The sequence below is a fragment of the Hibiscus syriacus genome, unplaced genomic scaffold, assembly GCF_006381635.1.
Source record: "Hibiscus syriacus cultivar Baekdansim isolate YM2019G1 unplaced genomic scaffold, ASM638163v2 tig00113724_pilon, whole genome shotgun sequence".
Taxonomy (NCBI): domain Eukaryota; kingdom Viridiplantae; phylum Streptophyta; class Magnoliopsida; order Malvales; family Malvaceae; genus Hibiscus; species Hibiscus syriacus.
Window position 1 is genome coordinate 1,531,262 of NW_024063470.1, and position 27,662 is coordinate 1,558,923.

The 27,662-nt window shown below is 33.1% G+C and overlaps 2 protein-coding genes and 1 long non-coding RNA gene across 3 annotated transcripts; all 3 read right to left on the reverse strand.

Moving 5' to 3' along the window:
* Nucleotides 1–3,795: 3,795 nt before the first annotated feature.
* On the reverse strand, nt 3,796–5,688 carry LOC120187283. The gene is made up of 3 exons (XR_005522273.1): nt 5,570–5,688; nt 5,375–5,487; nt 3,796–5,261 (listed from the first exon to the last, which is right to left on the reverse strand). It is a non-coding gene; the product is annotated as an uncharacterized LOC120187283 (long non-coding RNA).
* Nucleotides 5,689–6,936: 1,248 nt separating this feature from the next.
* On the reverse strand, nt 6,937–11,928 carry LOC120187249 (ribulose-phosphate 3-epimerase, chloroplastic). The gene is made up of 9 exons (XM_039191010.1): nt 11,729–11,928; nt 9,405–9,519; nt 9,135–9,275; nt 8,939–9,052; nt 8,127–8,205; nt 7,684–7,793; nt 7,543–7,599; nt 7,269–7,338; nt 6,937–7,189 (listed from the first exon to the last, which is right to left on the reverse strand). The coding sequence occupies exons 1-9, from the start codon at nt 11,836–11,838 to the stop codon at nt 7,140–7,142; spliced, it is 846 nt and encodes a 281-aa protein (XP_039046941.1). The 5' UTR covers nt 11,839–11,928; the 3' UTR covers nt 6,937–7,139.
* A 2,272-nt stretch (nt 11,929–14,200) lies between these two features.
* Nucleotides 14,201–14,699, reverse strand: LOC120187234 (transcription factor MYB17-like). The gene is made up of 2 exons (XM_039190998.1): nt 14,427–14,699; nt 14,201–14,359 (listed from the first exon to the last, which is right to left on the reverse strand). Exons 1-2 carry the CDS (start codon nt 14,697–14,699, stop codon nt 14,201–14,203), a joined length of 432 nt encoding a protein of 143 aa, XP_039046929.1.
* Between the last annotated feature and the right edge of the window lie 12,963 nt (nt 14,700–27,662).

The window sequence follows — 27,662 nt, forward strand, 5'->3', positions numbered from 1 at the left end:
TTTGTTTACACATGCAATATTAGATTTTTTGTTTTGAACTACGAAAATAATAACAAAAATACCTTCGAAATTACTAAAAAAGTTTCATCTTTTTTATTGCTTTTTTCGATCTGGAGAGTCCCCTTACATTTTTTTGCTTTGGGTTCATATATCCCTGATTTTAGATATTTTTTTCATTCTTTTTCTTGATTTTTCTTTAAACAAAATGATTGAAATCATTGAGTTTTTTCTTTTACTTTTTGCTTTTTACTTTTCTTTTTGTTTTTACTTTGAAACATAATGATTAAAGTAAAATATATGATATTATTATGTTTTTATTTGTAGATCAAGCTGGAATGAATAAAACTGTGATCTACCAGGTTAAGTCAGTTCCGAGTCAGTTTCGAGTCATATCCCCCAATTTTCATCACCCATACCAGGTCCAAGACCGGTAGATCACCGTTTTCTTCTTCTCCACCGAATTCCAGTTGGATCCAACAATAAAAAAATAATAATATTATATATTTTACTTTCATCATTATGTTTCAAAGTAAAAGAAAAAAGAAAAAACACAATAATTTCAATCATTTTATTTAAAGAAAAAGCAAGAAAAAGAATAAAAAAAATATGTTGTAAAATCGGGGGCTATATGAACCCAAAGCAAAAACATGTAAGGGGACTCTTCCGATCGAAAAAAATAATAAAAAAAGATGAAAATTTTAAATAAATTCGAATGTATTTTTGTTATTTATTTTCGTAGTTCAAAACAAAAAAAAATCTGATATTGCATGTGTAAATAAAACAATAAAAGGAGAGTGATTAGACTTTTACCTTAGAAGGGTGTCGATCGGGTTATTCGTGGTCACCGGAGTGTTTGAGCACCAAGGGGGTTCCATTCCCATTCGAAAATCAATAAAAGCAGGAAAAAAGTGCAAAGATTTTTTTTGGTATTTACGTTTTATTTTTTTATTAGCTTTCAAACAAAAAAAATAACAAAAAAAGAGGGAAAAAGGCATTTTACCGTTATGTCGAAGCCTCACAGGCGTTCGAAGGGTCGGTTTGTCGTTTCGAACGTTGAGAAAGAGCGTCTCGAGGAGAGAAGTAATATACTGAAATTTGGGCTCAATCAAACGGTAGAGATCGGAGCCCGGGAAAACCGAGCGGTTTCTGGCCATTTCACGACGATCGAAACGACCCCTGACGAAATGGAGCTCAGATCTGTTACCATCGCGACGAGACGAACAAGCCCTGAAATTTTAGTGGCCAACGATCACCGATTACCAGCCGGATTCCTAGAAAAATGATAAATCCTCTCTACTTTAAAAAAACAAAAAAAAATGAAAATTATAAAAAAAAAACATTTGTTATTTATAGAAAGACTTTAGGGGTAAATTTCGTTTTAAATCCCTGATATTTGCCCATGTTTTGCATTCTAGTCACCTTTAGGGACCAAAATTGTTATTTTATCTTTATGCTATGCATGTTTTATATTTTTTGTTTATTCACTGTTTTATTCCCCAAACTTTATCTTGTTTTTACATTCTGGTCACTAGGCCTTTCATTTCTAATTTGTTGCAAGTTTATTATTTTGTTTTATTTTATTTTAATTTAGTAACTGTTAGTTTCTGATTTAGCTACTATTATTTTAATTTTTGCATTTTGGTCACTGTTTATTTTTTATTTAGTTACTTACTTTTATTTTTTTACATTTTAGTCATTCTTATTTTATTTCGAATTAAGCTTTGATTTTTACTTTATTTTAATTTAGCCCCTTTGCATGTTCAATTTGTTCTTTTTTTGGCTTGGTAATTTTATATTTATGCAATTAGGTCCTTATATTTTATGTTTATTTTATTTTATGTTGTTTTTATTTTTTTATTTGATATTTTTTAATTGTTTAAGTGCTTCCTTTTTAGTTTAATTTATTTAGATTTAGTTTTAAATTAAATTAATATTCGAATCAAGCTTAGAAATTAGGATTTCACCTAGTTTTAATTAGGGAGTAATTCGAGTCGAGTTTTCGCATGAGATGTTTGATTACTCGAATCGATTGCTCGACTTTTAATTTATTAATAATTAATATTTTCTTAAAAAAATTAGGTTTAATACTTTAGATTAATTAAGTTTTTAATTAGTCCTCGACTTTAGAAATTTTCGATTTAGGTCCTTAGACTTTTAAATCTTTTTAGAGCCTGATATTTTAGTTCTCTGACCTTTTTAGTCCCCGAATTTCGGTTAGAATTTTAATTTTTGACATAATTAAATAGTTAAATAGAGTCTCCATTCTAACTTAGTTTTCAAATTAGTCTCTTAATTTAGGAGATAATTCGAAATGGCTCTCGTTTAAAAGCTCGAGGGACCTTTTCGGTTATTATACTCAATAATTAACTAAAATCAAATAGGATTAATATTAGAACATACACATTTAGGTTTGAACCCCTAGGTTCCTTAATTCTCATAATTTGACACCTTAAGTTAGAAAAAGCCTTAATATATCTTGGATTAATTAGGATTGAATAAAATTTTGTCTGATTGCATTTTATTTTAAACTTTAAGGCACTGTTAACTTATTAAAGAATTAATATTATATCTCTCGTGATCATGCTCTGGTAGTGACTATTGTTGATTCCCGAAATAAGTCGATATCCTTTTCAAAACCGCATCTTGATTTTCTAAAAACGAGGCAATGTTCGGTTATTAGACACAATAACTGATCTCTTGCATTTACGCTCAGGAGTGAATGCTATTGGTCTTAATAAACGAATATTTTTTTCAACTTTGCATATAAAGATCAAACTCAAAATTTTCGATTTTAAATATAGAGTAATCAACTAAGTACCAATTTTTGGGCGCTTGTGGGGGTGTTAATCCTTCCCCACGCGTAACCGACTCTCGAACCTGATTTTTGGATTTTCGCAGACCCCAAAACTCAATATTTTAATAAAAATAAAATGTTTTATTAAAATCACCTGATTTTTACGATGTTCCAATCTTACCTTAAATGATTGATAGTGACTCCTCATATTTTTAAATATTTTCAAAGAGAACCATCAAGTCGATATTGGTCTTTCCCCGCCTGGGCGAAAAACAATATCGACAATATTTATTAACAACATAAATTTTTTATATCGAGTTAGAAAATAGACACAATGAACTCTTAGAGTAAATATAATAAATCAAATAAATAATTAGTTAAAAATTATTTTTGAGTAGTTATAAATGATAATATCTGTTTGAAAGACTCTTAACCATTTGACAATATACGGTTATAGATTTCTTATTTAAATTAAAATTAATTTTTTAAAATTAAATTTATTTTTGTAAAAAATAATTTTAAAATAAACTTGTTTAATCAATAAATATCAAGGGTTTGTTTGATTCTAGAAAACATTTTCTATTTTCATTTTCTGTTTTTTTTTTCAGAAAATAGTTTTTATTTTCAATTTTTTGAAAATTAGAAAACATGTTTGATTAATATAAATGAAAACTTAAATTCAATACTAAATTAGTAAAAATGTATAAAATGTATGTGGTATTTAATTTTCTAAAATATAAATAAACAAATATTATTAAATAATTAAATTAAATTATAATTATTAAAAAATCATTACATAAATTTTACATGAGTTATGTAAATATAGAACAGTAAAGTTGATAAGAAATTTCATAACATAAAATTTATTTTAATATATAAAAGAATATAATGTTAACGCATATTTGACATCAATTAAATTTAAAAAATACACAAAAATATTGACATAATCAATAGCACACAAAAGTGTTATTAAAATAAAAAATATGTTTAGTGGTAATTGAGACTCTCAAACTTTTGAGAAAAAATAATTAGTGTATTCCTTAAACTTAGAAAATAAAATTTAACCCTTTAAATAGCATAACCATTTGGGAGTTTATTTAGGGGTACCTATTCTTCACAAAAGGGCCAACTCCAAAACCTACACACCTCTAAGGCTCTAATTGAAAAAGTCATGAAGAAGCTCCCCTCCCGGGTTGGAAAGGAAAGGTATTGTCTCTATCTGGTCGTAGAACATTAGTGCAATCTACCACGGGTGCGATACCTATTCACACCATGCAATCTACTATTCTTCCATTGGCTACTTGTGAAAAACTTGACAAAATCAACCGAAATTTTCTTTAGGGTGGGAATACCGAATACTCCCACAACCATTTAGTCAGCTGGGACACTGTGCAGATCTAAAACAGTTGGGGGACTGGGGATAAGCAAGACAAGACAGATGAATCTAGCCTTAATGGCGAAGAACAACTGGCGGATGTTTAAAGACCAAGACACTTTGTGGACTAGAATTTTCAAAGAGAAATATCTAAAAAACAAAAATTTCATGGAAGCTGAAAATCGCTCTACAAGCTCTTCGACTTGGAAAGGTATCCTTAAAACCCGTGATATTGTGAAACGAGGCTGTAAACATCAAATAAGATCTGGAGATCAGACTAGGCTTTGGCATGATTGGTGGGTGGGATCATCAGCTCTCATCAATGATTATCCAGAAAGAGAAACCTATACCGGAGGATAATAATTGGAAAATCATGGAGTTATAAAACTTAGTTTCGACTGAGACAGTAAATCAGATCAGAAGCATTCCACTACCTATGACTAATCAGAGAAGCAATTCAGATGTTATCGGTTGGGGTTATTCAAAAGATGGAAAGTTTACAGTGAAATCTGCTTTTAGATATATTTTTAATAAAATTCCACAGGAACAGCAGTCGCAAAAGCTTGATTGGATTTGGAGATTGGAAACCACTGAACACATAAGAATGTTTATTTGGCTATGCATCCTTAACAGGTTGAATACAAATGAGATTCGAGAAAAAGATGACCCAAAATCCAAATTGTAATAGCTGCCAGGACGAAATTGAAAGCTTAGATCACTTGTTCAGAAGATGTACTACAGTAAAATCTGTTTGGGAGAAAACTGCTGCTCATCAAGGAGATCCACATTTTGAATTAAGCGATTTTAAAGAAGACTACAGAAAAACAGTACTTCCAAAAGAACGAGTTTTGAAGGAATCAGCTGGGGAATTCTTTTCACAACAATTATTTGAGGGTTAAGGAAGGAGAGAAACAATAAAATCTTCAAGAACAGTACTAGGAACCCAACAGAAATTATGCAATACAGCCTTAACCTAGCCAAAATCATCAAAATTGCTTTAGAGAACTTACAATCGAATATCACCAAGGAGCCGAGATGGGTGAAGTGGAGACGACCGCCCAGATGATCATGGATCCTAAATACCGATGGAGCCTGTAAAACAAACTCAAGATAAGCAACAGCGGGGGGAGGGTAATCAGAAATGAAGAAGGGGACTGGATCCAAGTGTTTATGGTTAAAATCGGGAAGGCAACAAGTTCCTTAACTGAAATTTAGGGATTAAGATAGGGGCTAATTCTTGCCAAAGCCCTAAACGCCAGAAATCTCATCGTGGAAGTAGACGTGAAGTGGCTTGTCGTCTCCTTCAAAAATGAGAGAACTGAAGATTTTCAAAAGGAAGTTATTTTCAAAGATTGTGAAGATTTGATGAAAGAAGGTTGGATTGCTGAAATTCGACATACATGGAGAGAAAGGAACCGGTGTGCCGATCTGTTAGCTAACCTAGCCTTTGAGAAGGATGAGGGAACGCACCTCTTGCATTTTCCTCCTGAGGAACCGGAAAACATTCTGCATTCGGATAGAATAGGAAAAGGAGAGTAGTCGAAAAGTTGTAGTTACTTTCACCCTTATGTACCAAAAAAAAAATATCAAATATTTTTCTACAAAACCTTCTTCATCGACTTTTCTTAATGGCCACGACAGAGGTTAAATTTGCTTTTCAGGATGGTCCAAGGATGCAATAACTTTGAACTCTTAAACTTAGTTTTATTAAAATTTAAATTTGATTTCGGTTAAAATTTGAATTTGAACTAAAAAAAAATAAACTCGAAACATTCTTAATCTTATCTCAATTGAAATTTATAACTTAAGCTCCAACATTAACCTTAAATGCATAAAAATTTTATATTAATTAAAAAAATACATATAAATATGGGTTATGATCCACTTACATAATATAAAACTCTTTAGTTTTACACAAATTTAAGACCGTTAAATGAGTGAAAATAAATTATTGAGATTAACTCCTTTTTTTCCCAGTAAATATCTTCACATTTCATACTTTTAATCTTAGTCATTTGTTTTCACTCTTTCAACGGTCCTAAATTATTGTAAACAATTTAATTTTAAAAAGTAAAATTTTAACATATTAATTTTCAAGTTGTTTGTGAGCTTTTTCGAGTCAGATATCAAATAGTTCATCTCGATTAGGTAAGAACCTAAGTCGAATCCATTCAATTTGAATGTTAAACAAGCTTTAAGTAATTTAAATTCGAATAACCTAGGATCTATTTCGTATCATTTACAACTATGGAGTAAATGTGTTTTGAAGCTTATTGGGATGATATTAGTTATGTTATGAATATCAATCAAGCATTTTATTTTATATTTTATAAAAATACCTCAAATGCCAAAATATATGCTGTTTTTTCTTACCTAAAACGCAAAAAGGGAAAAATACATTTCAGAGATTATTTATAAAAATAGTTCACAATTTGAATTCGGAAAGAGAAATGGATTTAATATAACATTATTTTTTCTCATGTCAATTTAAGTTGGAGTGGAGGTGCAAAATCCGCAAGTTCAACTCAATACAAGGGTGAATTGCAAAATTTGACCTTACGAAAGTTTACAATTGGAATAGCACAAATTACAAAGGTGGAGTTGTGGAGTACAAGAAGGAGAGGGTTGTACTTTTGGTAGTAGACTGCTGTTTAGTGTAGTACATTTAGAAGAATAATCCGCAAAATAATTACCTTTTTTTATTATTATCTTAGTAAGAAACTTGGTACATACGAGGCAAGGGCCAAAATGAAAATATGCAAAAAAATGGAGGATAAAAAATGATATTCAATTTCAATTCCGGTTATCCTTAATGAATCAGTCTGAGTCATGTATAGCAGAGGATTCATGCAATCCGAGGAGCATACACAATCCAACAAAATTCTATCAAGTTAAGAGGGGCAACATACATGTGAATGTAAAATACAGATATTATACATCGGAGCCGATCGGATATCTTCGGCGGCACAATCACACCGCCACCACTTCCGGCCTTTTGCTGGTTTTGATTCCTCTAATTGCTGTTTAAATTGACCATAAAATTCTGTTCAAATGCATTGTTTTATAAGCACCAATATTTATAAATAATACAGTCTTTACCTTCAGCATAGTCTTTGGCACCAAATACAGCTGAACCAGCCACTAGAGCATTTGCACCTGCCTCAATAACCTGTCAGCAAAAGGGGAAGGAGAGTTATAACAGGGAAACCACCTTTTTTTCGAAATATCTGTCCGATAACCGGAAGAACAAAGGGAAAACAATTATAGGGATACGTCTTGGTAAATGATAACGTATAGCATTCTAGGACACAGGTTACGCATGGAGTGTACAGAAGAATGCTGCTGAGAGAAGCACGTGATTCTAATGGGGTACCTTGTATGCATTTTTTGGACCAACACCACCATCAACTTCGATCCAAGGATTAACACCCTGTAATACATATGAAGAAAATGTCACAAGATTTTGAAGCATAAATATATAAAAGATGACCATATAAATAGGAGCAATTTATACCTTCTCTGCACACAATCGTCTCAAGTCGGAGATTTTCTTCACCTGACTCTCGATAAAGCTCTGCCCACCAAAGCCAGGGTTGACTGACATGATCAACACTAGATCCACCACTGTTCAAATAAAATGTTAGTTTCCCCTTCAATTCAGCCAAATGAACTCAAAATATTGGTACCGGAAACATTACGGCGATGCAAAGGATCTTCTCATCCTTCTATGCATAGCCATCGATATTCATAAGCTTCTGATTTTGTAGAAAAACAGACCATTCTTAGACCGTTCTTTTAGCTACATCTTCATCTTTTATTTCAGATTTATTGATGGGCATGGTCTAGCAACTAGCATTGATCAACCCTACTTGACTCTGGTATGAAATACGCTGCCTATGAAATCATCCTTCGACAGAAGACGAAATTCAGAAAAGAAACAGAAAATAAAAAACTCACCATCAAGTACGTATTCTATCGATGTAAGTGGGGTGGCAGGGTTTAAGACGACTCCTGCTTTAGCACCCAGACTTTTTATCTACACAACAAGAAAAGTTCTGAGAGATCTGGGGGTAAACTAGTCAAAACATTGCAGGCAACTGAAAAAGCAAACTAACAAGATATATTATTAAGCATAATACGACAAGCAAACAAAACATTTCACAATGGTTCGGCAACACCTTAATGATCATAAAAACTACAACCTTTGAAAGACGACTCTTGGACATGCAAGATGTATTATTGACCACGAAATTGTAAGAGGCGGTGATACAAGATTCAGGGTAGGAGTGACAATGATAAACCTAATACTTAAAAAGCTTTAATTGCAAAAATCGAGGATCAATGACCGATTCTTAAGTCATGTCTCGGAAGAATAGCGAAGACAAATGAGTTCACAACAAAGAGCTAGCTTCGACAGATGAATTCTGTAGGAATGTATGGACTCCTAATTCATATGAATTCTGAACGTTCCGTTCCCTGCCCATCAGTATATCATGTGGTATGAAGCTCAATACAGGGTAAATGATTCAACATGCATAAATTTCTTTATCCGTAGGCTTTAACCAAAAGACGGAACCCATGTAGTAGAATACTAAAATATATTAAGATGACAACACATGGGGAAAAAATGAAGTATTACTTTTCTGGTTTATAAGAGCTCACTGTTATGAAATGCAATCAAATTTGAGCTTAACTTGATTCCAATATTGTATGTAAAGTGTTAAATTTATCATGGAAAATATGTGAGAATAGCTTGGAGAAAGTCTTACTTGATTAACTGTACGATGCAAATGGATGGTTGACGATTGCTCACAATGGACACTGACTATGTCTGCTCCAGCCTTAATAAAATCAGGAACTCGCTGCTCTGGTTCCACAATCATCTGCAGTGCATTGATATCAAGGTGAGCAAAATATATCTTTTTCGCCAATACTGGTAGATTAGTTATGCAGAAAGAAGCATACCAGATGCACATCTAGCGGAAGGTCTGTAACAGGTCGTAAGGCATCAACCACAAGAGGTCCAATCGTGATGTTCGGAACGAATCGGCCATCCATTACATCAACATGTATCCAGTCACAGCCTGCCACTTCTACTGCTTTCACCTAGAAAATCGTGACATTCAAACGTCAAAGACAATATTCAAATGAGTTCAATACCGAAGAACAGTGCAGATCATATCATTTACAGGAAAAACAAAACAGTTCCATAGTAAGAAATGAGCAATATGAAACCTGCTCTCCCAACTTTGCAAAATTAGCGGAGAGAATAGATGGAGACACAATGATATTGCTTTTTGAGAATTTATCGAGTCGAGATGTTGCCTTCACTACCGTAGCGATTCTACTCCTAACAGTTTAAGAAAACAAAGTAACAAAAGCATATTAGAATATTGTATGAGACCAGGAAGAAGAAAACGCAAATCTGATTGAAATCATGCATCTATTTCGTAACGTATAGCCTGTGTTTAAAAAAGCGCCGCTTAAGCGCGATTAAAGTGCTAAGCGACTCGAGCGAGGCCCCTGGCGATTCAGCATAGCAAAAGCACTACGAATTCATTAAGCGGTAGTAATCGGCGCTTTTGCAGCGCTAATTAGCGCTTAATCGCGAGTTTAGAAGATACGATTCTGGGCTTTAGCAGATATGATTTTTGGGCTTGTTTAGGGTTTAGTGGGCTATTAGATTATCAGGCTTAGATCGGCTTTTAGTTTAGGCGGGCTAGGGTAAAAAATGCGATTGAAATAGATTGGCACAATCTAGATTGAATGACATGGTGTTTGTGAAATTCAATCGTGCCTTGAAGTGCCGAGCTAAAAGTAAGGAGACCGATCCCATTATTTTGCAAGATATTGATGAGAGCAAGTGGTTGATGGGAAGAATGGAAGATGATGAAGATGATGATGAGGCATGTTTGTTGGTGCGGATTTGACATGGAGTGATGTTGCTAACGCTTCCGGTGCATATGAGCCTAGTTATCTAACTAGAGCATCAAAAGTAGTGAATGATGGAGTCGGACCATCGAGAAATGATAAAGGAAAATCTCCTGCTCATAATCCTATCTCTAGTAGACCATCTCGTAGATGCTTAGTTGATGAAGATGAGATGGAAAAAGATATTGGAGTGTCTAATGATGAAGGAGATGGTGTTGTCCGAGTTGATGACGATGACGATTTAGAGGATTTTTAGTTATAAGGAATTGAGGGTTTAGAAAAATACTTTTGTTCATCTCGCTTTAGACTACTTTTGGTGTAAACCATCTTTTGAGATTAATATGCTCGTATAGTCGTATGGTTAATGGTATATAAGTATTTAAGTGTTTATAACTTATAAGTAAATTGAGAATTATATTTTGGTGTTTAAGTACTTATAAGTTTTGAATATATGCATTGACACTTTGATATTTAAGTATTTATAAGATAATTTATAAATATTATGTATTTTTTTGCGAATTTCGGCCTTTCTGGCGCTTCGTGTGCATAAAACGAGCGCTTTCGCTTAGCGCTTAGGCGTCTAGGACCCTAGGCGCTTTACGCTTTTTAAAACCAAGCGTATAGCCATACTTCGTACAAAGAACATAAACAAACACGCGGTATAGCATGAAAGATACAAAAGATGACAGCTTGAAACAAAAGAATATGATATTTGAATTATTGGCCTAAGAAAGACCCTTCTAGAGACTCTCCCCTCGTTCAGAACAATGAGGGCTGTCTAATTATGGACTTCGACTGAAGAAGCCAAAATTTGTGTGGAAAAAAGGGGGAGACTATAAAATAAAGTTGCTCAAAATCATGGAAAATTGAAAAAATAAAGGAAATGAAGCGGCTAAATGCCAGTGATCTTACTGGAACTCGGAATAAAACAAGGGAATGATACTAAAAACATTGTGAAACAGATTATAGAAAGTGGCATCAATATTAAAAGCATACTCAGATGTTCAGTGTGATTTGCAAATATAATATTCACTGTAATTGGCCACAACATCGCCAACTCTATTTCGCCATTTCAGATTTCTCCGCAACCAATATTCACCGTAATTGGCCGTGATAACATCTATTACATTCACAACCACAAAACAAAAGTCCAAGATAGAGATTTTGCGCCTAAGTAAGCACCAACCATACAACTACAATTTTCATCAAATTGCTTCGCCATATACCAAACATTAAGTAATCAATAATTTCACGGTAAACAAAACCCCTAAGCTTTTTCGTTACAATTTTAACCTACCAAAATTTCTTGATATATACATATACACACACACAAAGAAATTTATTGTACAAGTCCTTTACTTTTCATCACAAACCACCTTCATTTGTACTGAAAACATTACAAAAAGAAAAAAGAAAGAAACTTTCTACCAGGAAAAAAAGTTAAATTACAAAATTCCAAACAAAATTAAGGTTCTTTACAAGGAAGTTTCAGCATTTCTGGATTGGGTTTTTTTTTCCAATGTCAATTAATTTTGCTTCTTTTCCATCTAAAACTACAATGAATACATTAAAAAGACCAAATAAGAACATCAACCCAGAAAAGGGATTCAAGATTGAAGAAAGATTACCTTGTAAAAGTAAGGGACTTGGGTTGAGAAAGGTGGGTTCTTGGGAGCCTAAGTCCCCCTCCAAAGCCATTAACTTGAGTTGATGAACACAACGAAGAAGCTGTTGACATCTTTACCTCCTTTTTTTTTCCCTTCTCTCTTTTGATGAGCAGTTTGTAAATTAGAGCCTTGTTTTGTATGTTAAAATAAGTCTTGGAAAGAAAGTGTCAAAAGCAAGGTTTTGAAAACCCGACTGGCTCGGCCGGTTTAATCGAAAATCGTTGTCTAATTCGATTTATTCTACTCTGATTAAACCGTTATTAATGAATCGTAAAAATTTGTTGAACCGACTTTGAACTATTCGAATCGGATCCGGAGTGAAACACTAAGAACCGACCATCAATAAAAAAAATTAAAAAAAAAGTTAAAAAACTACTTTTGCCTTTTTATTTCTAACTTTTTGTTTTCAGCTTTTTAGTTTTTTTTTTTATTTTTAAGATATTTGACTTTTATTTTGAAAGTTAATTAATTTTTGTTTTGGTTTTAATGTGTAATGTTTGGAGGTTTTTATTAGAAGTAAATCAAGTAATGAATGATGGAAATTTAGTGTTGTATTTAAGTATTATAGTTGTGGGATGTTTTTAGTTTTTTATTAAATATTTTTTTTATTTAATTTTTTAAATAATTATGACGTCGTTTGATTCTTTCGATTAATCTGACCGATTTGATTGATTGAACCAATAAATCAATAATACGATCAATTACCGATCCGATTCTGAAAACCATAATTGAACAACAACAAAACGGACAATATTACTAAATTTTCTAATAAAACTGCGTAATGTGACACGTTGCTTTGATTTGTGGGTTGCTTTGCTTATCTTCAATGGTTGGTGCTGCGTGCTGCTTTATATGTACAAATTAATGGACGTAATTTGATTTAGCTTGACCAGTCAGTTTACTTTCAATCAAGATGGGATGATTTAAATGGTTGATGTGGTCGTTAAATTTAATATTTAAAATTATAAATTATAAATTTTAGTATATTTAAATATAATTATTTTTAAATTTATCAGGTGATTTTAATGATTGAAAGAAATGTAATCTTAGACAAAAATATATAATTGTTTTTTATATAATTTGAAGAACTATATCTAAATTCATTTTGATTTTAATTATTGAATTCACAATAATAATAATACAAAATATAAAATAAATTAAGTTATCACATAAAAAAAATTTGGATGTTGAATTTGAATCATAATTCCGTTATGAGATTTAAATTGTAATTTATCATTGCATTAATTTTTAGTTTTATCAATTTTTCAAAGAATTTAATTATTATTTTATTTTTAAAAAAAGTTATTAAAGGGATAAATTTATTGTATCGATGGTGGTTTATAGTTCACTCAAACAGAAAATAACAATCGCGGTAAAAATAGTCATTAGCCGATAATTTTATGATTTGGGGTAGAGGTGTGCAGGGGTTGATGACAGCGATGACGGCAACAAGATCAAAGAGAGGATTAAAGCATAGGAGAGAAATTTAGCGTTTAAAAAAGATTTTTTTAGACTTTTTCTTTTTAGTAGAAGGGGTGAAAATGAACTTTTTAAAAGTTCAAAATAAAAATTAAAAATTTATAATTTTTTATTAACGTGTCATATTAGTAATTTAATACAAATTAATATTCGAATAATCAAAATATTATAATCTAAAACTGTAAGTGATTAAAATCTTTTTTTTTGAAAAAACTAATTAAAATAAAAATAAATTATCAGTATTTGCTCTAAAAATTTGGACTTAATAGATTTGTTATGAAATATAAGGAAAATGATTTTTTAAAATTAAAAATAAAGATTCATGTAGATAAAATTAGGTTTTTTGCCAACGAGGGTTAGCATAAATGGTTGAGATTCAAGAATTTGAGTTTGTAAAGTTAAATTTGAATCCTACCACTGTTACTCTTGGTAGACAATCTATAAATTCTTATGTAAATCTTAAATGATTCTTAAGTATGCTCTGACCCTCAACTGGAGAGTACCAAAAAAAGAAGATAAAATCAGTTTTTAGAAATTGTCAAATATGCATTATGTTAATGAGATGTAAAAAATATTGAATAGAAGTTTATATTAAAAAATATTTAGTAATGTTAATATAAACGAATTAACTTATTAATAATAAAAAACGAATGATATAATTTAATTTAATTAAAGGTTTGTAATTTTATAAAAATCTTAAATTTAGAAATATAAAATGAAAAATATTGAAATATTAAGGACCACCCTCAGATATGGAAGCAGAATTTATTAAATGAGAACCCTACTTGGCAACGGCCTTCATTTTGTGTTCAGACTTTTTTTTTTCCTTATCACAATTTAATATGAAAATGACAAATAAAATAAATTGAATAATACAGAGAGACTCTGAGATAACTTCACTTAATTAAAATTCTAATATTTTGCAGCACAATTTTAAATTCATTCTCGACGGCACTAATTATCACAATCAACAAGATTAAATATATCATCCCAATAGTCACTGTTCTCATCATTACGACCCTCACTTTCGCAGCCACTAAACTCTTTTGAGAACCCTTTAATCAATTTCAAATCATCATCGTCGACACTGCTGCAAGTTCTCATGTTCCATGGCTGATCAGAACCCAAGAATTTGGTGAACAGCTCTTCATTATCATTTAGTACTTCATTTGACAGAAACGTTTCTACTATTGTCATCGTTGTCGTCGTTGTCGTCATTGTCTATTACTGTTTCCTCGAGTTGCAGGTTTTGCCAGGCTTTTAATATATCAAGGCAATGCAGGTTGAGCGGGGCGATGACGCCATTGTAGGCCTGCCTGCAGTTTAGTTGTTTGGATGACTCTTTAACTAACCTTGCTTCGGCTTCGAGTCGAGCACTCTCCCATTGAGCCATGTGAGTTAGGTTCGACACCCATTTTGGGTCACCATTGGCTAAACCAATTGGTGCAGCCATTGGTATATGAGTAGAAGGATCGGTCTCCGTCGTGGCTAACCTTTTCTTTATATGCGTTTCCAATAATTCTTGATGTCGTTATCCGTTCTATTTGGTAGATAAGTAGCAATTGCAGACCACCTGCAAGCACAAGTTAGCCAAAAAAGAACTCGATCCGATCAAACCCGAACCCGAAAATTTATACATGTTACCCGGGATAGCATGTAGTTGAATGATGGTCTTTTGTTCTTGTGGACTGAACTTTCCTCTCTTGATATCAGGTCTGAGATAATTAATCCATCGAAGTCTTAACTTTTCCCACATCTTTGAAGGCCTATTTCGAATCAAAATAAAACGCAAAACGTAATCAGAACTATAAAAAAATGATGAAAAAAGACTTGAAAATTTTGAAATATTTTTTGAAGAGAAAGTTGGACCGGCTTTCTCAGGTAAAGAACGCCAGCTTCCATGGCCATGTGAATTAAATCATCAGCGAAGAAAAGGTGTGAGAGCAGCGGGAATTCCTTGACCAGCTTAATCGGTTTCCATGACCCACCGCCCTCTGAATGAATTGAGGCAATCATTCCATACTAGACACTTATTTTTTAAGTAAGCTTTTAATAAATCAAATACTCTAAATGTATATAATATATTTATAATACTATTTTGACTTCGCATTTTTCTGTTATTTAATTTTCTTTAAATTTAACTCTTATTTACAATTTCGTATTACTTAAAATTATCAAAGGTTTATCTTTATCCAAACTTTCACCTCTACGTATTACTAATTTGGGTTTATTATTGTGTAATATTTTATTTTTGATGATTTAATATAATATATTAGATTATTGATTTTATATCGATAAAATCTTGATTCTAATACTAAACTCGTGTCTTTCATGTTCATTTCTTGATTTGGCATATTTTTTACGCTTTCTTGTTTATTATTTTCTTTCTTTAATTAAAGTCATTTTGAAGATACTAATTTTTTTACCCATTTTATTTATTTATTTATTATTATTATAATAATATTATTATTATTATTATATATATTATTATTATTAATAAAAAATAATTACAGGCCCAATGAAAACTGGACCGGCCCAGTTAAAACAACTAGAACCGGCCCAGACCAAAATGAAACCCTAAATATTTAGGGTTTCAGCTAAGGTTTCTAAACCCTAGCACTGTTGCCGTCGCCGCCTCCTCCAAGAACTCCCAACAGCCGCCTCTGCCGACACTTCCCAAGCCAGATGGTCCAACCAGCTGCTGCCGACGCCTTGCTGCCACGTCGCCGCCTCAAGGAACACTCCAGAACGCCAGATGGCAACCAACAGCCTTCCCTACAGTGAGTCACCAGCCTAGCTTTGGTGACTCACTGAGGTTTCCCTCTCAGGACCGGTCCGACGAGAGCCTCATTGAGGCTATAAAGCCATCACCTGCAAGACGAATAAAAAGAGACAGGGGGCAACGGAGACAGCAACCAACAGACCAGAGAGAGCAACGAAGAGATACCGAACAGACAACAGAAAAATGAAAAAATAATAATAATAACAACAACCCTCAGCAGCAATCAAAATAGAAAGAAAGAAAGGAGAAAGAACTTACCAAAAAAACCACGCGGTGACGGAGACGCTACGTGCCGACGAAACATTCGAAATACCCGAAGGTATTTTCATAGATTTGCTCCGATCAGGAGCTTTTTAAGAAAAACGGTCACCGGAACCGTCATTAGGACGGTCCGATCTATGTTTTGGTAAAGAATAAAATTTCCCGGCCACCGGATGCGGTGGCCGGCGGTAGAGTTAGTGGCGGCAGACGACTGCCGAGTGGTGGCCGACCTTCCTCCGATTGGAGGAATCTAGAGAGAGGCGAGATAGAAATCTCTCTCTCAGTTTAAGAGAGAGAAGAGAGAAAAGAGAAATGAGATGCTGGCCCTTCGGGCTAGCCAACATAGGGTATTTATACCCTCTCTTAAACGGCGTCGTTTAAGGGAGGACCTGTGTGTAATTTGGTAAGGGTAAAACCCTTTCCGCAGCCATTATAATTTTATAACCTTATATTTTAGTCACTGAACCCAATTTTAGACCTTTATAATTCGATTCTTTAATTTTAATTTTATTTATTTTAGTCCTTTATATGAAATAATATATTTAGGATAAATATCGCATTTAGTCCCTCATAGTTTTATAAATTTTATTTTAGCCCTGAATAAATAATTAAGGTTAAATTAAAATATTAGGATATAGATTTCTTAATATTTCGAATTTGATCTTTTATTTTCAATACTTTATATTTTGATCATATAATTTTAATTTTATTTATTACATTGCAATTTTATTTTATTGTTATATATTTAAATTAATAATTATTATTATTTTAATCATATTAATATATTATTTGATTAATTTTATAAAAATTTTATAATAATGTTTATTTATTTTAATATCAAAGAAAATGGCAGTCTTAAAGCAACTAGATGTCTGTTTTCTGATATTTTTAAATAAATAAATATTTTACTTTTATAAATTGTATATATTAATCTATTTTTTTTAGATAAATGTTTTAATATTTATTTATTTTTTAATATCAAAGGAAAGAGCTGTCTTAAAACACCTAGAAGCTCTTTTCTGATATTTCTAAATAAATAAATATCTTATTTATATAAATTAATAAATTTACTTAAAATTATAGTAATAAATTTAAATTAAATATATTTTGAATTTTAATTTCTAATAATAAGAGACAATTTATAATTAAAAAGTACCAATTTTGGGCGTTGTAGGGGTGCTAATCCTTCCCTAAACGTAACCGACCATGAATCCCTTTTTATTATCAAAAAGAATGAATATTTGGTTAAAACGCAGATCAGTTTATCTTTTAATCGATGTTTTCTTAAAAACTCTTTTAAAAATATGATTTTTTAGGTATTCGACCTACCTAACCCAAAAGACCGATGGCGACTCCCAAATTATTTTAAAAACCATTTATTCACATCACTTTTCCCGCCAAGTAAGTACAAAATTCGTGCCCGGGCGAAAACCGGTTACGACAGCTTGGCGACTCTGCTGGGGATGCTGTCAAACTTTAAATCAATTGTAAATTGTCTCTATCAGTTGGAAATTAAAAATTCATATATTTAATTTTTAATTCTTTTCTTTTAAATTTTTTATTACTTATTATTTTTATATTATTTTATTAATATTTTTTTTATTTTATTCAAGTATTAATTATTTTATTTGTTTGTTAGAGGTTTGAACATTTCTCCTCACACACAACACTTGCATAACATAAAGCTCTATAATTGAGTTTGTCCCTTTTAAGTGGGAGTGAAAGCGACGTCTTCGTGAGAATTTATTCTCCGTGTCAGACCTAGCAAGTAACTTTCGGGGTTCATATGCTCTATGTCTTCGTGAGAATTTATTCTCCGTGTTAGTCATAGAGAAATATCCCCTCGAATTGAACTCGATCCGCTTAAGTCTGTAATGGACTAGGATTGAGGGTTTGATAGCCCAAGGGGGCATCAACAAGGACAATTCGAGTACCTTTACTCCTAGAACTGAAAACATGCATATAATAAACCCTAGAAACTCTCCCGATCTAAAACCATGTCGAAATTTTGTCAGTAGGTATACACAAAGGAGAAATAAGCTCTAGCTTTTAATTTATTTTATTTCCTGAAACAAATCATGGAACTAGAAAGCATGAGGTTAGGATTTATACCTTGATAAATAGATTTTTTTCCATTAATTGGTACTAACTATTCTATTTTTTCTTATTTCTTTTGCTTGCATTGTATGATCATGGAATAATCAAAAGGTGTTAACTTGAAAGACTGTTCATCAAATTGGAAAGAAATCGTAAATGGACAAAAAGTTTTATGATCAAACAAAATATGATACGGCCAAGGAAAAACATCCTGAAGAAACTACGACGATCGAGGGAAGTTTTGTACATAGAGAACCAGTTATATTAATACCAAAAGTGTTACACAAAGATCCTACCAGATTGATACCAAAAGTAGTCTATGGTAAGAACAACAGTCAGGGCATTTAGAGTAGTGGAGGTTTTTATGAAGCTCAAGCATGTTATTTGAAGGACTTGAATGACCAAACAAGAAATTGAGCATAGAAATGAAAACCATGCATGAAGATTTTCAGAAGATCAGTCAAGCCTTTCGAAATGCTGGCATAGGAAACACCCCAGAAGAGTGGATCACAGAGGTCACCATGCTGAAAAATAACTGCAATATATATGAAGATCTTATTCAAGAACTTCTTGGACAGAAAGGTTCTCTTACAAGGGAAAATGAGCAACTCCGAGAAGTGACACAGAAGATGAAAGAGAATGTCATGGAAGAAGTTGCAGTCCAGACAAGCAATATGGTTCTTAAATGATAGATTTAGCTAACTTTACAAGGAGATGAAGCAGACTGAATACTCAACTTTTGAGCATGAATGGAAACTAACTGGGCTTTGGAGAAGTTAGAAGTGAAAGATATCACTATATGTAAAGTTTTGTTTGATGTACCGAAACTTTTGTGTTCAATGAAATCTGTTCTAAGATAATCACTCTTGAGTAACACCTTTTCATACATACATTTGCATTTTGCATCCTTGCATTTTTCATTTTGCATTTATACTTTTATGTTTTCTTTTGTATTGCACAATTTACATTTTTATGGTTACATTCACATTTTTATATTTGCATTTTTACGTTCGTATTCATATTTTCATTTTTTGCATTTGCATCTTTGCATCTTTACATATTTACATTTTGTTTAAAAATATTTTGCATACATTTAAACATGTGGAATAATTCGGGGAAGATTCCATGACATAATTTTTGAAATCAAAGTGGAGCTAACTTGGTCTTCCTAAAGAGAGATAATAGCTATGAATGAGATTTTAGCAAGGGTTGGTAGAATTGAGAAATTGCAAGAGCAACTTATCAAGACTCAACAAGAGATGACTGATCATGCAAAAAAGTTTCAGGATGATTTAAAAGAGCAAATGACCAAGCTGATGAACCTGATGAATGTTGTGATCCATGGAGAGGAACCCTTGGAGGATCCTGTTGTAAAAGATTTGAATGGAATTATGAAGTATGTAGTTGATACAATGAAAACAAATGACCAGAATTTTGTCAGGGAATGTGGAAATCCAATAAGCCACCAAAAGTCGGGTATAACCCTAGAAAATGCTACAAAGATCAAGTTGAAGAGAAGCATGGAAGAAGTTTCAGTGCCATTGAAGAAAGCAAAGTAAACAGTTGTAATGAGACAGTGATGTCTGGAGAAATTTTACCCAAGTTTCCTTCAGTTTCATGCAGCAAGATATATTACAAGTTGCTTCAGGCCCAGATTATTGCTCCATGTCGAGCTAAGCCTTTGTTGCTTCCATATCCAAGTTGGTATAATGAGAAAGTCTTTTGTGACTATCATGCTGGAGCCCGAGGACACTCCATTGAGAATTGTGGTCACTTCAAACGACGAGTTCAAGACCTTTTGGTTCAGGGAATCATAGAAGTGGAGGATCAGTCTGTTTTGATCAAACAATCGGGAATCAAATCCCAAAATGGAGTTGGTAGTATCAAAACAAATGAAGTACATGCTGTAGGGGAAGAAGAAAATGAAGTATTTGAGCCAAAGATAAAACGTTCAATTTTCAATACCTCTCTAATTATAAATGATAAAGAAGTAAAATGAGAGGTAATTCGAGACTGGCCTATAGGTCTAAGAATGAATGAAAAAGATGCAAGTTTGAAGAAACCTCAAACACCTATATCAGATTTTCTAAGAACAAGTGAGGCAGTGTACAATACAAAGAGTCTGGTGAATACTACTCCAATTACAGCCGAAATATATAATCAGAATCAGGACAAAGCTGTCATCCTTAGTAAAAGTTGTTCTGGATCTAGAAATGAGCTCAATCTCTAGTCAGGGGAGAAAAAGATGATGATGGAAACTATTCAGAAAGAAGGAAAGAGTTGTTATCTGAAGGTTTATCCAAAGAAGTTGACACAAGAAATGATCAAGAAATGGGGGGCAAATAAGGATGAAAATCCTGGACCAGTTACAGAAAAGATGTGGCATGATAAATAAATAAGTGGAAGTTGTTATCTACCACTGTAGTACATTTCTATTTTCAGCATTCTGTTTGAACTTGTTTTTGTTCCTTTCTCCGTTTTTTTGCAATAAATAAATTTGTGTTACTTTTAAGGTTATGAGCATTGAATCAATTTTGTAATCTTGCAGTTCTTTGAATATCAACTGGATTAAAAATTCTGCATGATTAGAGTCGTAATCTTTGACAGAATATCAAGATTGAAAACCAGAAAAAACAAGGACCATTGATCTTACCTCAGAAGAAATACACCCAAACAATATCCTATTACAAATATGAGATAGCCTACTCCTATTGAAAGGAATTACAAAAAGGCTTGGTATTTATATATAGGAGCGTACAACATGGGGCATCATTGGTGTATTACATTACAAAACTGACTAGAGTATTTTTCTATTGATGACATTCGATGATGAACATAATTTTTACAAATAGGTAAATCTAGCTTAAATAAGTTTCTTGGGAATTGAACTCTAATGAAGAGATTTTCTGACTTCCTCCAAAACACCTAGACTATAACATGTTCTTCTTAACAAGCTCAAGAAGTTTGAGATGTATACTCATATTATTATTATATACAATAAAGCTTGAGTTATCCCCCTAAAGCAATTGGTTAATAGCCCTGGCTTTATGGATAATATTCAACTAGTCTGTTATGCTTGAGTTATCCCCCTAAAGCAATTGGTTAATAGCCCCAGCTTTATGGATAATATTCAGCTAACCCATTATATTATTATATGCAATAAAACTGTTCCTCTAGAGCAATTGGTTAATAGCCCTGGCTTTATGGATAAGTTTCAATTAGCCTGATAAAGGTGATTATTTTATTATATACAATAAAGCTGAATTCAGCTTGCCAAAATGGCAAATGTGTTAAGAGATGGACTAAGGGAGTTGTGAAACACCTGTTATAGTTAACTTCACACAAGCACTCAGAAATTTCATTGTTAGACTGATATTTTCGCACTAATTTGGTTAGATAAGTCTAAATGAAGGATTTCAGAGAATTGAAATGGAAGCGTTCTGAAAGGTCTAGTAATTGGTAATCCTAGTTGCGACATTTTGTATACATCCGGTTAAAATACCAAGTCCTTAAAGTAAGGCATGTGACAAAGTTCACAGAGAGAGAGGAGTGACATCTTAAATAGATGTAAACATAGAAAATAGGAAAGCCATCTTAAATCAAACCAAATTTTGATACTTGTCAAAGAGCTATAATTCTCAAACATTAAAGAATTGTTGATTCTTTTGATATTCTTTGAATTCATGCTTATGATTTGATTCTATTATGAACCTGAGAAGGGCATTACTTTGAAAAATTCTTTCATTCTTCGATAAAGAAAGGATAAAAAAACATTTTCAAACAGGATAGTCTCAAATGAGAAAGGTCATTGAAGCAATTGTTGCTTATTCTACCTCTGTTGTAGAAAAAGAATAAACGAGGCCAGAATGATAAAGCATTTCACTTTCTTGAAAGCAAATGGTCCAAGAAGCCGGAAAAGTCTGGAGAATGGAACTTGTAACACTCTCCTATAATATTATTAGCAATTTATCAAGAAAGATTATCGCTTATTTCATGCTGAGGTCGATAAGCATCACCAAACAAATTATTTTCCCCAACCATCAATCCATGTTTATGGCAGATTGCATCACAAAGATATAAGTCCCAGTAAGATGTATTATGGGAATGAACAAATCATTATATGCACTCTGGTTATACCGTGATGCTGGCTCAAGTCTTGATACATCATTGCTACTTCTTCTAGGCCGATCATTTTTTTTTCAAGATGATATTCATTATGTCCTTCAGAAGATTACTGAATTTGAATTTGAGGACTTATGGCACAGAATAAGACATTGGAACAGAATCTACCCTTATAGGCCTTTTATATAGGGTAACATTGGTTACAAGATTCCAAAAGTTGAAGATGACCAGTTTTACTGTCAACTAAACTGTTCCATGATTCAAAAAAAGTAGAATATGTCAATGTGTATTTTGGAGAAGCAAAAGAGACAGTCACTGTAGCAGTCATTGCAAGAAAATGCACCAACAAAAATCTTCTAGTTCATCCTGATAATGTTTATTTGTTCCAGTAAGGTTGTTACACTGGATGCCATCGACGACAAGGTCGAATTCACCAAATATACTCATCAATTGCTCCAACTGATCACCATTCAGTTCTTGCACATCTGTTTTTAAAAGTATGCCAAGACAGTATAAGGCAACCTATGCATCACCGATCCTAGAGAAAAGAGACAAGACATTGATATTACCAGGGAACATGTCTCTAGCAGATTCTACTCATCGTGTATGGTTTTTAGGGAAACCTAAAAGCATTTCTACCTCATCAGATTTAAGCGGAACAACTTTATGCCTTCCAACTCATACTAGATTCCATTTTCGGCACTCATCAAGAACATACTTCTGGACATTCGAAGGTGGCTCATCGTCATAAGCTTCAAGAGCCTTACAGATCCTTTCTGTCAATTTGGCACTTCTTGTACATGTTTGTAAACAGTTCAACTTTGTTCTTGGATCCCAGGAAGGCCATCATTTCTTTGTTAATGGAAAAATATCATGTATAGTGTGTGGAGAAAACAAGATAAGAGGAAATCTGTTCTCAATTTGCAGATTATGAATATAGCCCCTTTTCAGTGTAGCAGCATGAAAATGCTTCGAATCTACAAATTCTGGGTCTACATCGAATAAGTACTGTGATATTCCAGTCCAAACATTAACTGGAGCAAGTGTCACATTCTCGTAGTAGAAATAAGGAGACCCAATAGCATCTTCTGGAAGTGTTCTTTGAGTTATCTGATCTGATTTGGTATGAACCCCTAAACCAATTATTGGATTTGAAAGATGAATTTGCTCATAGTAGAAATAAGGAGACCCAATAGCATCTTTTGGAAGTGTTCTTTGAGTTATCTGATCTGGTTCGGTAGGAACCCCAGAACCAATCATTGGAATTGAAAGATGAACTGCATGATCGCCTTCATTAAGAAGCTTCTTTTCAAGCTTCCTCTGCTTCTTCCTTTTCAAAAATCATATCCCAAGTTTCGTCTTTGCTTGTAATTGGGGTCATTGTATAATTGCTTCCTATCTTTTACTAGAAGAAGTGCGTCAGCAGCCTTCGCCATTTGAGCAGCACATATAAAATCTGTCAACTCTGTAATTGATGAATTCGGACCACATCTCTCCATGGCTATTGAAGCCTCAACCTCTGAATATCCTGTTTTTGTCAAGTATAACAGTTTATTATCCTCATCAGAATTAGAATTCAGGATTTCCTCGGTATCAGAAAGAACTATCAATATCTGTGAAATCATCCTGAAAGTTCGCTTCATAATCAGATGAGTTGTTATCAGAATCAACATGTTGCATGGGTGTGGATTTTTGATGAGCATGTACCACTGTATATGTAGTCTTGCTATTGCATCAGATTACTGTTCGCATAAATTGGTTTCTCTCCCACAGAAAAGTATATTTCAGAGATGGCCTTCACTGAAAGATGATAAGCCACTGTGTCAGCCTGGAACGGATTACCAAGCTATTTTTACTACTTTGTCTGACTAAATCCCTCCAGATACAGAAAATGGTCACCTCATTCAGAAGACACATATCTCAGACGTTTCTGTCAGAATGATTGAGTACTTCTTAAGTTTGTGACAATATGAAGAGAATTTCTCCAGTTACTTGACAATATTACTGTTTAGTGACACCAGAATGAGAGTATTCAAGATAAACAGATTTGGGGCACGAATAAAGCTACAAGTACCTACAACAGTTCATTGTGAAAATTGAACCTCGTGGGGATCATGACATTTCAGTCAAACAGACATTAAGAGTGAATCAGACAGATCTAGAGGGACATCTTGAGGGCCCATTTCAACCAGAAATAAAATATTGGGGCATTTTGAAGGCTCACAACAATATGAATATTTGGGTATTCTTGGAGGCTCATCTCAACAAGAAATAATGTTAAGCACATTTTCAATATCTGTATCAGCAAATGTTGGAGCATTTTAAAGGTTCTTTCAGACAGATCCATGTGGGGCATTTTAAAGGCTCAAATTAACAAGAAGCGAATGTTGGGGCATGCTGAAAACCTTTTTTTCAATCAGAATCAGCAAAATGCTTGGGCATGCTGAAAGCCTTTTTCAATCAGAATCAGGAATGTTGATGTATCCTGAATGTTTATATCAGCAAAATGCTGGGGCATGCTGAAAGCCTTTTTCAATCAGAATGAAGAATGTTGATGTATTTTGAACGTTCGTATCAGCAATTGTTGGGGCATGCTGAAGGTCCATATCATCATGTGTCAAAGATCATTGATTTGAGAAAATATTTCTAATGAGACAGAAAGGTATGAAGAATGAAAATGGTGAAACAGTGACAGTCGAGCTGACTATACATAATTGCTTCGTTCATCAGGCAGTTACATTATGATCATGTTGTTGAACAAATATCTACTCAGCAAGTATGTTTTCAAATACCCAATCTTGTTAACCGTGTTTCACATGATATCGTGTTTTTTGTTAAGCTACATCACGGTTGCATGAATAAAGATGGTCCCCAGGTAGACTACTCGATCCAAGGTTCAGTTCCTCAAGGTCTCAGCTTTGAATTTTGCATTCTGTGTGTCGGTGATGATTAGAAATATTTCTTTTAGATTCCTGGTAGTTAGTTTCAACCATAATGTTGAGATTATGAAGCTGTTTTTTTCACATCAGTTTTTGCTTACTTGATGATATTGAAAAGGGAGACTCGACTCTCACTTATATTACTGTTATTCCAGTTGTTATTGGGATCATCATTGCTAGCCAAGATGAACTGAGTTTCCATCTATTTTGGTTTTATCATGTACGTTTCATCCTCACAAGCAAGAATTCTACGAATATCTTTCTGTACATGGATCCTATAGCTGAAGTGTTTCTACTTTCTACAATGCTCATTACAGAAGAAAACGTGATCAGTATTACATTTTGCCTTTGCCCGAGATGAAAACGTGATCAGTTGGTATCTCCTATTCAATTCGACACTAGCACATTTTGTGAATTTGACCAACTTTTTGGTCATACTAACATCACACTTGAATCCCCGCTGAGTCAGACATATCTACATCTACACTCTTTTCAAAGATGATAGATTATCTTTTTAAAGATGATAGATTCTCTTTTCAAAAATGAAAGCTTTATTGGATTTCTACACAAGTCCAGACCAAGAAAGCTGATGTTACCAAAGACAAAATGGGGTATCAAGGTCATAGCTCTGACTACGGAAAGAGTTCTATAAATGAAACAATTCTTATGAGACTTAAATGAAGTCAAGAAAACGCAAAGATACAAGTTGACCAGATGATTCTACAGAAATGCAAGCTTGATAGCATAAGTTTCTACACTGATATCTAGAGGTAACCCTGGCAATAAATGATAAAGTGAAGGAAGACCAAGTTTACCACTTTGAAGTCAAATGAAGATTCCATCAACATTCATACATTCATAAGAATATCATTTGCATAATAGATAATGCATTACATTGATACATCTGAGTGCATTCAAACATGAAGTTTTACAGATCTTCGGAAGAACAAGAAGATTCATGGTAAAAAAATACCTTACAAGAAGAAGGTATTCAAAACCGCAAATACAGGAATCACGCAAACATCTGAAGAATAGATGAACGTAATCCGCAAGAGTAGAGTTCATAATGAGAAGAACTCATCTGAAGAAGGAAGAAGAAATTCATAATGAGAAGAATTTGTTCAACCTTTTGCTCAAATCCATCACTTAATGGATCAGCTTTTTCCAGAGGAAGTTCATAATGAGAAGAACTCATCTGAAGAATAAAGAAGAAGTTCATAATGAGAAGAACTTATTCAACTTTTTGCTTAAATTCATCACCCGGTGGATCAGCAGTGCCAGTTAGAGTTCATAATGAGAAGAACTCATCTGAAGAAGAAAGAAGAAGTTCATAATGAGAATAACTTGTTCAAATTTTTGTTTGAATTCATCATTTGATGGATCAACATCCCTAGTGAAAGAGTTCATAATGAGAAGAACTCATCTGAAGAAGGAAGAAGAAGTTCATAATGAGAAGAACTTGTTCAACTTTTCGCTTGAATTCATCATTCGATGGATCAGCATTGCCAGGGCGAGTTCATAATGAGAAGAACTCATCTGAAGAAAGAAGAAGTTCATAATGAGAAGAATTTGTTCAACTTTTTGCTCGAATTCATCACTCGATAGATCAACTTTTCCAGAGAGAGTTCATAATGAGAAGAACTCATCTGAAGAAAGAAGAAGAAGTTCATAATGAGAAGAGCTTGTTCGACCTTTTGCATGACTCTATCACAGAAGGAGATATATCATCATCAGCATTTCCAGAAGGAGTTCACAATGAGAAGAACTCATCTGAAGAAGAAGTTCACAATGAGAAGAGCTTGTTCAACCTTTGCTAGATTACATCACAGAAGGAGATAAATTGTCATCCCCAGTGGAAAAGTTCATAATTAGAAGAACTAATCCCAAAGAAGAAATTATTCAACATTGCCATTATAATCAAGTGAAGTCAAATGGATAAAAAAAATTATTATCTTTTCGTCTTTGCCCTATTCTTGTTAACACAAGAATGAGCAAAGAGGGGCAGCTGAAGATACTAATTTTTTTACCCATTTTATTTATTTAATTTATTATTATTATAATAATAATTATTATTATTATATATATTATTATTATTAAAAAATAATTACAGGCCCAATGAAAACTGTACCGGCCCAGTTACAAACAACCAGAACCGCCCCAGACCAAAATAAAACCCTAAATATTTTGGGTTTCAGCTAGGGTTTCTAAACCCTAG

Coding starts and splice junctions, on each gene's coding strand:
- LOC120187249 (XM_039191010.1), bottom strand. CDS start 11,838: ATGTCAACAGCTTCTTCGTTGTGTTCATCAACTCAAGTTAATGGCTTT. Junction 9,520..11,728: donor AAGTCCCTTACTTTTACAAG/GTAATCTTTCTT, acceptor TTAAACTGTTAG/GAGTAGAATCGCTACGGTAG. Junction 9,276..9,404: donor TTGCAAAGTTGGGAGAGCAG/GTTTCATATTGC, acceptor ACGATTTTCTAG/GTGAAAGCAGTAGAAGTGGC.
- LOC120187234 (XM_039190998.1), bottom strand. CDS start 14,699: ATGGCTGCACCAATTGGTTTAGCCAATGGTGACCCAAAATGGGTGTCG. Junction 14,360..14,426: donor ACGATGACAATAGTAGAAAC/GTTTCTGTCAAA, acceptor GGTTCTGATCAG/CCATGGAACATGAGAACTTG.